The sequence below is a fragment of the Heterodontus francisci genome, chromosome 9 (genome assembly GCF_036365525.1).
Source record: "Heterodontus francisci isolate sHetFra1 chromosome 9, sHetFra1.hap1, whole genome shotgun sequence".
Lineage (NCBI taxonomy): Eukaryota > Metazoa > Chordata > Chondrichthyes > Heterodontiformes > Heterodontidae > Heterodontus > Heterodontus francisci.
The window spans coordinates 23,750,951-23,763,529 of record NC_090379.1 but is presented as its reverse complement, the minus strand read 5'-3'; the positions used below and the strand labels follow the sequence as shown (position 1 = coordinate 23,763,529).

Below are 12,579 nucleotides of genomic sequence, written 5' to 3'. Positions count from 1 at the left end.
GCTCCTTTTACACCCAAGAAGTCCTTGCTACTGGAGAAGTAGGGATAAATAAATATTTCTTGGTTGGATAGGCCGCTTTACAGCAGTTACTATTTTCCTGCTCATTTCCAAGTACTCAAATGAAGCAACTTAATTATTAAAATACAGTGGAGTATCCACATTTTAATTTATAAGAACTGAGAAATAGAAGCAGGAGTGGGCCATACAGCCCTTCAGGTCTGCCCTGCCATTCAGTAAGATCCTGGTTGATGATCTACATCAGCTCCACCTTCTCGTTCAATCCTAATGTCGTTAGATTTTTAGGCACTAAGGGAATCAGTCGATCTCAGTCTTGAATATACTCAAGGACTGAGCATCAACAGCTTGGCTAGAGAGTTTCAAAGATTCGCAATCTTCTGAGTGAAGAAATTTCTCATCAATCCTAAATGGCTGACCCCCTATCCTGAGACTAAGGTAAGGTTGGCATCCTTCTATCTACGAAAGATGATGGGCACGCAGCAAATCCATTTAGGTGGGGTGTCTTCTCTTGGTGCACATTTGCTGATGGCTGTGAAGGCCAATCCTTGAGAGGCAGCTTCTGCCGCAAGTGCCATATGTGAACCTGCCAGGTGACTCTAAGTTGTTTCGGGCACTGGCGCCTGTTGCCAAGCTGCTGTAGCCACTGGTCATCGTGGTAGTGCACAGCTGTCCACAGGATGTGTCATCATTTCCCTTTTTTGCCAGCTATGTGCCTCCCAGATGCAACAGTCAACATTTAGGGTCTTCATGTCACGCTTGCAAGCATCCTTGAAGTGGAGCTTTGGGTGCCCCACTGGTCATCTGGCCCCGGCTACCTCACCATACCTAAGGTCCTTGGGTATGTGACTGTCTTCCATCCTGCGGATATGTCCAATTCACCGAAGCTGACTCTGATTAGTGCCAACACACTTGGGAGCTCTCTCTTTGCGAGGACTACCACTTCATTGATTTTATCCTGCCAGGATATACCCTTAATGTTCGACAGACAGTGAAGATGGTTTATAAGGCCTATGTCCTGAGACTAAGACCTGTAGTTTTAGACTGCAGCCATGGGAAACAGCCTTTCAACATTTACCCTGTCAATCCCTCGAAGAATTTTATATGTTTTAAATGAGATCCCTCTCATTCTTCTTAACTCTTGACAATGTTGGACAGCAAACTGATCACCCAATCCATGTTTGGCCTGCCCATTCTAGAGGAGGCTGCGTCGTGAGCAGTGAATACTGTAGATTAAATGGAAAGAAGTACAAGTATGTGGCTGTTTCATCTGAAGTACTGTAAAATCAACCTGATTTAATCTTCAACAGCTGCTAATTTGGATAGTTTGGTGCAAAATGAGTATTCCCCGCAGAATGAAAGCACTTTGATCATAATGTGATACCTGAGACAATATCTCCAATAATTCTGTTTTTCCACCTCCAAGCAAAACTTTTATTGATATATTTGTTAGTCCTCCTATGCGCTCTCTCCCTGCCACCTCAAATTGTTAGCCTTCCAAGCCAATGGAATGGTGAGCAAGATTCCACTGGTTGGAGAGTCGAGGGCTAGGGAGCATAGTCTAAAAATTAGAGGCCGATCTTTCAGGAGTGAAATTAGGAAACACTTCTATATGTAAAGGGTGGTAGAAGTTTGGAACTCTCTTTCGCAAATGGCAGTTGATGCTAGGTCAATTGCAAATTTTAAATCTGGGGTTGATTGTTGTTATCCAAAGGTATTCAGGGATATGGGGCAAAGGTGGGGATATGGAGTTAGGTCGCTGATCAGCCATAATCTCAGTGAATGCTGGAACAGGCTTGAGGGCCTAAATAGTTTACTCTGGTTCATATGTTCTTATTTGTGCTCCATAAAGATATTTACATCCATATTTCACTCTTTGATAGCAAACCTTTAATTGGATCATTTTTTTCTCCTCTGTTCAAGACATTGGTTCATTACAGGATACAGCTGCACAGGAATAGCGAGGCCTCTGTTACCTTGCTTTTCTTAATCTGTGGCTGGTTAAACAGTCTTAACTGGCTACTTAACCGTGGGAATTTGCAGTTGAGCACAAATTTATCCTCACCAATATAGAAGTATGTACTATTTCTGCAGGCTTACTAGATAATGATCAAGAAAGGGAGCCATGGGTGATTTTTCATTGCCCTCTAAAGTTCCAAGAAGCTGAGGTCAGTTATACCATCTCCGCCACCATCACCCTTGATGATAATTTAATTTCGCACAGACTAGGAGTGTAGCTGGGACCCTCCTGATCAGTAAAACTCAATTCTAAGCAGCACATTTGTCAAAAGATCAATTGAAAGAGCTTTGCTAGTTTTTTTTATGTGGAAGTATAATTATGCATTTCTCCCAACACAGGTGGCAATTTAATGTGGTACACTAGTAGAACCAAGTGAGATTTATGTTTTTTGATGCCATTAAGTTGACCAACATTGGAGAATTGAACACAACCACTTTTGCAACTAGTAGCAGAATCTAGCAGTCCCAGTGTTAGATATAACACAGGTTGACTGGTAGATTAAGTTGTCAACTCTATCTCAACAATGTGCCTTAAAGCTAACCTTAAAAGAACATATAGTACTGTACTACAACATTCTGAATTATTCTATTTTTCTCATCCCAATTGCCTTTGAATGGGTGAGGATTTCAGCAGGTGAGTTGAGGCAGTGTTGGGTTTTGGGGGGTGACATGGAGGCAGAAGTAGGCAGTCTTAGTGATGAAGCAGATATAGAATCTTACAATAGTTACAGCACAGAAGGAGACCATTCGGCCCATCATATCGGTGCTGGCTTTCTCTAAGAGCATCTCAGCTAGTCCCACCCCTTGCCTTTTCCCGATAGCCCTGCAATTCTTTTCTCTTCAGATAATTATCTAATTCCCTTTTGAAAGCCACGATTGATTCTGCCCCCACCATACTTTCAGGCAGTGCATTCCAAATACTAACCACTTACCACATTAAAAAAAAAAAGTTTTTTTGCCTTTCATCTGAAATCGATGTCTTCTGGTTCTTGACCCTTCTGCCAATGGGAAACAGTTTCTTCCTTTCTACTCTGTCTAGACCCCTCGTGAATTTGAGTGCCTCTGTCAAATCTCCTCTCAACCTTCTCTAAGGAGAGACAACCCCAGCTTCACCATTCTATCCTCGTAACTGAAGTCACTCATCCCGTGAACCATTCTCGTGAATCTTTTCTGCACACACTCCAATGCCTTTGCATCATTCCTAAAGTGTGGTGCCCAGAATTGGGCACAGTTCTGCAGTTGAGGCTGCATGGGTGTTTTATAAAAGTTCACCAGAACTTCCTTGCTTTTGTACTCTGTACTCTGCCTCTATTTATAAAACCCAGGATTCCGTATGCCTTATTAACCACTTTGTCAACATGCTCTTCCACCTTCACTGATTTGTGCCCATATTCCCCCAGGTCTCTCAGCTTCTGCACTCCCTTCAGAATTGTGTTCTTTATTTTATATTGCCTTTCCTTGTTCTTCCTACTGAAATGTATCACTTCGGAATGTTGGAAGCTCATTTCAGTCAAACGCAGAATCAAGATGGAGAATGGTCTGACTCAGTTTCAAACAGTTCCCGGGAAATTGATGGAAACAAAAGTCAGAGAATGGAGTTTGCGACAGGGAACAAAGAGAATGGTTTTGGTCCCCATCCCAATATTGGAGGAAATTTATGCTGATCCAGTATTTGATGTTGGCCAAGCAGCACAACAAATCAGACAGTGGAGAATGATGTGGATGAGAAGTAGGTTAGAAATAGGAGAAGGCAAAGGATAGAAATTTGGGGGCCTCCAGAGGGTAATGGTGTGGAAACGGGAAGAGAATCCATTGCAGGTGATTCTCTGGTTGCGATTCAATAGATAAGGATGGAATCAGGCAAGGGCGGTTCCACCCAGCTGAAAAATAGAGAAGATGCATTAGAGAAGGATGATGTGGTCAACTATGTTGAAGGCTGCGGGTAGGTCGAGAAAGATGAGAGATAGTTTACCATGGTAATTGCAAAATCTACACTAGAAACTAGATCCAGGCTGGCCAGAATAATTTTATGTAATATCCTTGAGAGAGGTTGACAATCATGCTATTAATCTGGCCGGTTTCAAATACAGCTCCAGAATTGAAAGAGAATATGCTAACCCCCGGAACTCCCATCCAAGTCTTCATGGTGCCTGATTCAAATGCTTCATTTGAATCCTAAAAGTTGTAGTTGGTAAATTACTTTCTGTTTGAAATAAGTACTTCAGCGCTGTTTAATGCAAATAACTAATCTAAGTAAAGCTGCAGCAATACTTTAGATGATGCTTGCGTGATACTTCTTCAACTGGACTAGAACTACACTTTGCCAATCTGAATCCAGTGCTTCTCAAACGCTCTGAATATTGCACAGTTATGCATCATCTGACTCTTTAGATTCTCTGTAAATCTGATAGCAATTTTTCAGTTAAACCAGGAGTACCAGCACAGGATGACTTAAAAAGAAAATAGATTGGGAATAATCTAGTAAAAAGTATAAAAACAGGCTGTATATAAAAAAGAGGTGTTATGACCAGATGAGAAAGGGGTCAAGGGTTCCCTTCAGCCTTTACCTAGTCTTGCCGTAACAGGGTTTTACTTTAAACACACCGTTTTTTTTCTTAGCTCCTCCCTTAGTGAATCTTTGTTCACTAACTTCCAATTATAAGCCAAGCAGGTTTTCTTAGGTTTAAAGAAAAAAGGTTGAACTTTATTAAACTTAAACTTTAATTCGGTTAATGCCTACGGATACGTGACGTGCCTACGCTTGCATGCATACACGATACACACATGCAGGTAAAGATAGAAAAGAGCAGAAGAAATAAAGTGGAAAAGTTTGAGGCAATATCTGAAGATGGTTTTGGTTACAGTTCTTTGAGCTCATTGTAAAGTCCTTGATTGTAAGTAGGTCTTGCTTTTCGTTGAGGCCCAGTATTATTCTTAAACCTTGTTTGATGTAGGGGACTTTTCCCTCTTGAAGTTCATGTGTCTTCAGTGGGTCCAGAGGTTTGTGAGAAAGAGATGGGAGCAGACAGGAGCAGTCTTCTCGCTCCAGGAGCAAACAGTCTTTCTGAGTTCAAAACCTCTATGGCTTGTTCAAAAAACCCTGGACCAGCCAGTTAATCATGTAACTAGCTGGTTTAACCAGTCCTGGCTCTTGTGGATTGTATCTCCTTAGCAGTCTCTGGAATGCTCTTCCTTGCACCTTCAATGTCTGGTGATCAAAATCCTTTGTGGGTTGAATATCAGGAAATGGTCCTTTTGTCTCCACAAGCAATGTCTGTTAGTATGCAAATGTTTTTCAGCTAAGTGTCTGACAGCCCTTGTAACAGGCCTTCTCCTCTTAGCAAGTTTAACATCAATGTTCATATGCCAAAACTAATGTGTCTCATTCTTGGCAGGGGGGCCCTGCATGACAGAAGAGAGCAGCTAAAGTAAACATTGGTTCCTTAGATGAAACTGGGGAATTAATATGGGAAACAAAGAAATGGCAGAGTCTTTAAACAAATATTCTGTCTCCATCTTCACAGTAGAAGAAACTAAAGACACGCCAATAGTAGAAAATCAGTGGGTAAAAAGGAGGGAGGAACTTAAAACAAATGGAGAAAAAGTACTAGGCAATTTAATGGGACTAAAGGCTCCTGACATCTTAAAAGTAGTAGCTTCAGTGTCAGTGGATGCATTGGTTGTAATCTTCCAAAATTCCCTTGATTCTAGAAATGGATTAGAAAACTGCAAATGTAACACCTCTATTCAAGAAAGGAGGGCGACAGAAAGTAGAAAACTATAGGCCAGTTATCCTAACATCGCATTGGGAAAACGCTGGAATCTATTATTAAGGAAGTTTAGAAAATCATAATAGTCAAGCAGAGTTAACATGGTATTGTGAAAGGGAAATCGTGTTTGATAAGCTTTCTTTGAGGATGTATCGAGCGACGTGGATAAACGGGAACCTCTGGATGTTGTGTATTTGGATTTCCAAAAGACATTCGCTAAGGTGCCACATAAAAGGATACGACACAAGATAAGAGCTCATGGTATTGGGGGTAATATATTAGCATGCATAGAGGATTGGCTAACTAATAGAAAAGAGAGTCAGGATAAATAGGTCATTTTCTAGTTGACAAATTAACCTATGCGATGCTACAGGGATCACTGCTGGGGCTTCAACTATTTACGATTTAAATTAATGACTTGGCTGATGATACACAGGTAGGAAAACAAGTAGTGAGGAAGACCGTCTGCAAAGGGATAGAGAGCACTTCAGTGAATGGGCAAAGATTGGCAGATGGTGTAAATGTGAAGTCATCCACTTTGGTAGGAAGAATAGAAAAGCAAAATATTTAAATGGAGGGAGAATACAGAATAGGGCGACACAGTGGCGCAGTGGTTAGCACTGCAGCCTCACAGCTCCAGCGACCCGGGTATTGCCTGTGCGGAGTTTGCAAGTTCTCCCTGTGACTGCGTGGGTTTCTGCCGGGTGCTCTGGTTTCCTTCCACAGCCAAAGACTTGCAGGTTGATAGGTAAATTGGCCATTGTAAATTGCACCTAGTGTAGGTAGGTGGTAGGCGAATGGTGGGGATGTGGTAGGGAATATGGGATTAATATAGGATTAGTATAAATGGGTGGTTGTTGGTCAGCACAGACTCGGTGGGCCGAAGGGCCTGTTTCAGTGCTGTATCTCTCTAGAACTCTAGAATACTGTGGTACAGAGGGACCTGGGTGACCTTGTACATGAAGCACAAAAAGTTAGTATGCAGGTACGACAAATAATTAGGATGACAAATGGAATGTTGGCCTTTATTGCAAGGGGGATGGAATATAAAGGTCGGGATGTCTTACTGCAACTGTACAGGGTGTTGGTAAGACTGTACCTAGCGTACTGCATACAGTTTGGTCCCCTTATTTAGGGAGGGATATACTTGCAACGGAGACAGTTTAGATTGATTGATTGCTGGGATGAAGGAATTGTCCGATGAGGAAAGATTGGGACTATACTGAGAGGGCTTGATCGGGTAGATGCTGAGAGGATGTTTTCCCCCCCCCCCCCCAACCCCCGTGAGGGAATCTAGAACAAGGGGGCACAGTTTCAGAATAAGGAGTCACACATTTATAACGGAGATGAGGAGGAATTTCTTTTCTCAAAGGGTCATCAATCTTTGGAATTCTCTACCCCAGAGAGCCTGGACGGCTGAGTCATTGAATATATTCAAGGTTGAGATGCAGATTTTTTGAGCAATAGTGGAATCCAGGGTTATGGGAAGAGGCAGGAAAGTGGAGTTGAGGTCACGATCAGATCAACCATGATTTTATTGAATGGCAGAGCAGGCCCAAGGGGCTGTATGGCCTACTCCTGCTCGTATTTCTTATGCCCTTATGTTCTTGCTTGTAATCGATATTCCAGAGACAGGCAAGATCAGCTAAGATTATTTTATTTTCAAGTTGCTTCTGATTTAATGCATCTTCTGCTTAAATAATTTTGAACGTTCCATGCTAATAGAAAGTATCTGCCTCTTGCTGGCAGGTTGTAAGGATAAATAAAGATGAATTTTGTCCTAAATATATTTGAGTTTTATCATGTTTTCACATTTCATTTGACTATTACAGATGCAGAGAATGAACTAAAGAGAATGAATCGCACCAATGAAGTATGTATTTGCAAGTGGCTTCCTAAGCACTGTGACTGCTGCTATCTTGAGCTGAATGTTCCTGTTCTTTATTCAGATTGTACAAAGATTTGTGTGAAAAATTTGTATATCAGGCTGTCTTGATAACTTCTGAGTGATAAGTTCCGACTTACAGTTGGCATTATCCATGCGTGGGATACGGATAGTGTACCATGAGGCTTTGTAATGTGTACCTTAATTAAAAATTAACTAAGGAACTGAAGTTAATGATGGAAAGGCTTTTTAAATGCTATTAATGGTTTATTCCTTTTGTGATTTGGTTCAAACTAGAGTAAATATATCAGATTAGACTATTTGGGTTTGAAGTGTTCATGTTGAGTGTTCATTTGAAGAGTGTTTCCATGAACAAATTTCAGTAATTAAAATGTGTATCTGTGTGAAATATGAAGCAATAAGTAAACCTTAAGCTTCACGTATGTGTGAGCTTTGGTGTCCTCACTGTATTTTAGTTGAAACACTTTTTATGTATTTCCTTCTATTGAGATGTAAATATAGAACTGAAGCCTTGATTGATAAGTTGCCCAAAGAACTTTTTATATTTGTTTCAAACTTGAGGTATTAAGTCAAAGTCACAGACGTGCTTCAGTGAAGGGAGAACTGTTGGGTGTCTGAAATATCTACTCTATCTAGTAACCCACTCATTCTTTGTATTCTTTGTATTCTTTTTCACTAAGACGAGAGCAATCACACTATCCTTTTAGTGTATGATATATTTAGTCTAAGTGCAGGCAATATTCAGTTGTTCTGTCATTATGGTTTCATTTCTACCTACTGGAATTATAAATACATAAAAATGTCCAAATTTAAGAGCATGCTTTAAGCTTATTTGAATCTGCAGAGGCAGTGGCATAATGGTGCTGTCACTAAACTAGTAAGCAGCCCAGGCTAATGCCCTGGGGACTTGGGTTCACGTCCCACCATGGCAGCTGGTAGAATTTAAATTCAATTAATTAATTAAAAAAATCTGCAATTGAAAGCAAGTTTCAGCAATGGTGCCATGAAGCTCTCATTGATTGTCATAAAAGCCCATCTGGTTCACTAATGTCCTTCAGGGAAGGAAATCTGCCGTCCTTGTCTGGTCTGGCCCACACGTGACTTCAGACTCACAGCAATGTGGTTGATTCCTAACTGCCCTCTTAAATGGCCTTGCAAGCCACTGAGTTGTCAAGGGCAATGAGGAATGGGCAACAAATGCTGGCCATGCCAGTGACATCCATGTTCCATGAAAGAAAAAAAAAACGTTTGAAATTATATGGCAAAATTTCATTGTGGTAGCAGTAGTGAAAACCCATTTAATCATCCTTATGCTGGATAGATCGTGATTAGATGTATTTAGAAGAGTTTGTTTCACATGTTTTAATCCATGGCAAGGTTAACTCTCTTTTTTTTATTGGTTTCATGGGATGTGGGCGTCGCCAGCGTTTTTTTTACCTATCCCTAATTGCAACTCTCCACATTGCACATCAGTTGTCAATAGAGTTCAGGAAATAATGAAAAAGAGGGGGGAAAAAAATCAAAAACGCTTTGGAAATGTTTCAAAAATTCTTCATTGTGGAAACTGCTGTATTGTATAGTATACAAATTGTGCTGATTTATAACATTTGTTTTGAATTTCATTTTAAGGCCAAGAATAATGGGAACGAAGATATTCAGAAGCTGAAAGCAAATCTGAGGTTGTTGAACCTTGAAAAAGAGGACTTACAAAAAGAAAAGGTGGGCATCGTTTCACAACTTTATTTTTTAATTGAAGGTTGCTATTTAAAAGCGTTTAATTATTTTAGAGTGATCTTTTCATTGGTAAGTTCATATCTGGAAAATCAAGATGGAAAGTATAATCATAAGATGTCTCACATAGGTCCTTAATGCTGTGCTGAAGGTGGATGTCCACAAAAAGGACCAAGCCGGCCAATTACTGCCCGATCAGTCTACTCAATCATCAGCAAAGGGATGGAAGGGTCATCAACAGTGCTATCAAGCAGCACTTGCTCAGCAATACTCTGCTCACTGACGCTCAGTTTGGGTTCCGTCAAGGCCACTCAGCTCCTGACCTCATTACAGCCTTGGTCCAAACATGGACAAAAGAGCTGAACTCCAGAGGTGAGGTGAGAGTGACTGCCCTTGATATCAATGCAGCATTTGACCGAGTATGGCATCAAAAAGCTGTAGCAAAACTGGAGTCAGTGGGAATTGGGGAAAACTCTCCACTGGTTGGAGTCATACAAAGGACAATGGCTGTGGTTGTTGGAGGTCAATCATTTCAGTCCCAGGACATCAATGCAGGGGTTCCTCAGAATAGTGTCCTAGGCTCAGCCATGTTCAGCTGCTTCGTCAATGACCTTTCCTCCATCATAAGGTCAGAAGTGGACATGTTCGCTGAAGATTGCACGATGTTCAGCACCATTCGCGATTCCTCAGATACTGAATCAGCCCATGTCCATATGCAGCAAGACCTGGACAATATCCAGGCTTGGGCTGATAAGTGACAAGTAACATTTGTGCCACACAAGTGCCAGGCAATGACCATCTCAAATAAGAGAGAATCGAACCATCTCCCCTTGATGGCATTACCGTCACTGAATCCGCCATTGTCAACATCCAATGGGGTTACCATTGAACAGAAACTGGACTGGACCAGGCACATAAATGCTATGGCTATAAGAGCAGGTCAGAGGCTGGGAATTCTGTGGTGAGTAACTCACCATCTGTCTCCCCAATGCCTGTCCACCATCTACAAGGCACAAGTCAGGAGTATGATGGACTACTCTCCAATTGCCTGGATGGGGGCAGCTCCAACAATACTCAAGAAGCTCGATGCCCTCCAGGACAAAGCAGCCTGCTTGATTAGTACCCCACCACCACTTTCAACATTCACTCCCTTCACCACCAATACACAGTGGCAGCAGTATGTACAATCTACAAGATGCACTGCACCAGCTCTCCATGGCTCCTTTGACAGCACCATCCAAACCCATGCTCTGTACCACCTGGAAGGGCAAGGGCAGCAGATGCATGGGAACAGTACCCCCTGCAAGTTCCCCTCCAAGCCACGCAGCATCCTGACTTGGAACTATATCGCTGTTCCTTCACTGTCACTGGGTCAAAATCCTTGAACTTCCTCCCTAACAACATTGTGGATGTACCTACACCCCAAGGACTGCAGCGGTTCAAGAAGACAGTTCACCACCACCATCTCGAGGGCAATTGGGGATGGACAATAAATGCTGGCTTAGCCAGCGACACCCACATCCCATGAACGTATAAAAATATGTCCACCATATAGCTGCTGGGAAAAATAAGATGTGGGATTACAGCAGCTTCAAGCATCACCTGAAAGTTTGGATATGGAAGCACATGCACTATACTTGGCATGATTCATTTGCACAGAATCAAATGCTGAAGCTTGGCGTCTGCAACTGGTGAAAGCTCTGTTCTTTCGCGCATTGTATATTTCCAAGCTGCAGCCAGGAAGATGGTGGCAATGCATTCGTATTTCATGGTGAGTTGTGTTGCTCAAGGTGCCTCTTATGAGGAGTTTGTGGTGTCTACTGTCCTACTTAATCAGAACTAAAATCTATCTTGTTAGTTATCTAATAATCACCCAGTAACTATTTTCTTGGGAAGGAGGGAGGTAACTGGGTGTCTTTTGAATCTGTGTGGCTCCAAGGTGACATGGCTGACAATTGAAGATCAAAATCCAGTTTATCCTGTGGCAAATTGTCTCAGTGAAATTATTCCAGGGCACTGTTAATGATTAATCAACTAACCTGGCTCACTAATGGAATCTGGAAGGATAAACCTCTGGGAGTTTACTAGTGCTGGTAGCTGTAATTCTCCTCAGTGGACTCCAGATAAGCTTACAAACCAGTACTGTAATGGATTGGCTGCTGCTATCTGAATAAGCAATGGAAAACTTGCCTGTGCTCTGTGCTGGTACACTGCTGTTTTAGATGCAAAGAATGTCACCAATGTCCTTGTGTACATTTTGTGGGGTGGGTGGACGATGTGGTCTCTAAGCCTTGGCTGTTGTCAACCGACATCTAAGCTTCCCGGGCTCAGGCATGAGCTTACAGGGCACGGGTGTGTACTGCATATTGGGCAAACTGATTGTGTGTGTGTGGATTGCTATATTGTGATCTGCATTTTGCCTGCTAACTGGCACAGCGTGTAAACAAAAAAGTAACATTCAATTCTCCAGGGGTGCTATCCCTTCCTACGTGAGCACGAAATTTGCAACCATATGTAGCTCGTATTGCTTATGAATGGTCATCATTCATTACCCCTGAGGCCTTCATTGCTTGTCTGCTGTTTTGTCATATTTTCTCGATGTATAAATGCAGTAAGATCAGCCCAATGAATTTAGAGTGCTTTACATGCATTTTATATATTGGTGGTCTCCATGCAGGTTCATCTCTGAATCAATACATTCTTGGAACTGACAACATGGTCAGTTGGTTGTTGCAGCTTGTTTTTTTAAAGTATAATCTGGCTAAAACATGATCTGCTGTACAGTAATGAGTGCAAATTGACACTGAAGTTGTATTCCTTTCAATGCCAGGAGGCTATCCGAGAGGAACTTTCAAAACTGCAGACTATTCAAGGGAATGGAAATGTTCTAGCAGACCTGAATAGTCTGACCATGGAAGTGAGTGAACTAAGACGTAATTTGTTGACTAAAGAGAGTGACCTGATGGAGATCTCCACACAGAAAGACATGTTAATGTCTGAGTTGGAGGAACTGGACAAGCAGAATCAAGAAGCTACTCAAGTATGCATTGAACTATTTATTATTAGTATTATCCCCATAATCACTAGTTTTCCCCATGTAGCTTTTCATTTCTTAAAAAAAAAATTGAGGTCTTGCAG

The 12,579-nt window shown here is 41.7% G+C and overlaps 1 protein-coding gene across 4 annotated transcripts in view; it reads left to right on the top strand.

Moving 5' to 3' along the window:
• Positions 1 to 12,579, top strand: part of trip11 (thyroid hormone receptor interactor 11) — a 143,559-nt gene that overhangs the window by 41,511 nt on the left and 89,469 nt on the right. For all 4 annotated transcript variants that reach the window (XM_068038692.1, XM_068038691.1, XM_068038693.1 and 1 more), the window contains exons 8-10: positions 7,637 to 7,677; positions 9,340 to 9,429; positions 12,272 to 12,481. In XM_068038692.1, the coding sequence (XP_067894793.1) occupies positions 7,637 to 7,677; positions 9,340 to 9,429; positions 12,272 to 12,481 (341 nt within the window). The remainder of the gene's footprint in view (positions 1 to 7,636; positions 7,678 to 9,339; positions 9,430 to 12,271; positions 12,482 to 12,579) is intronic.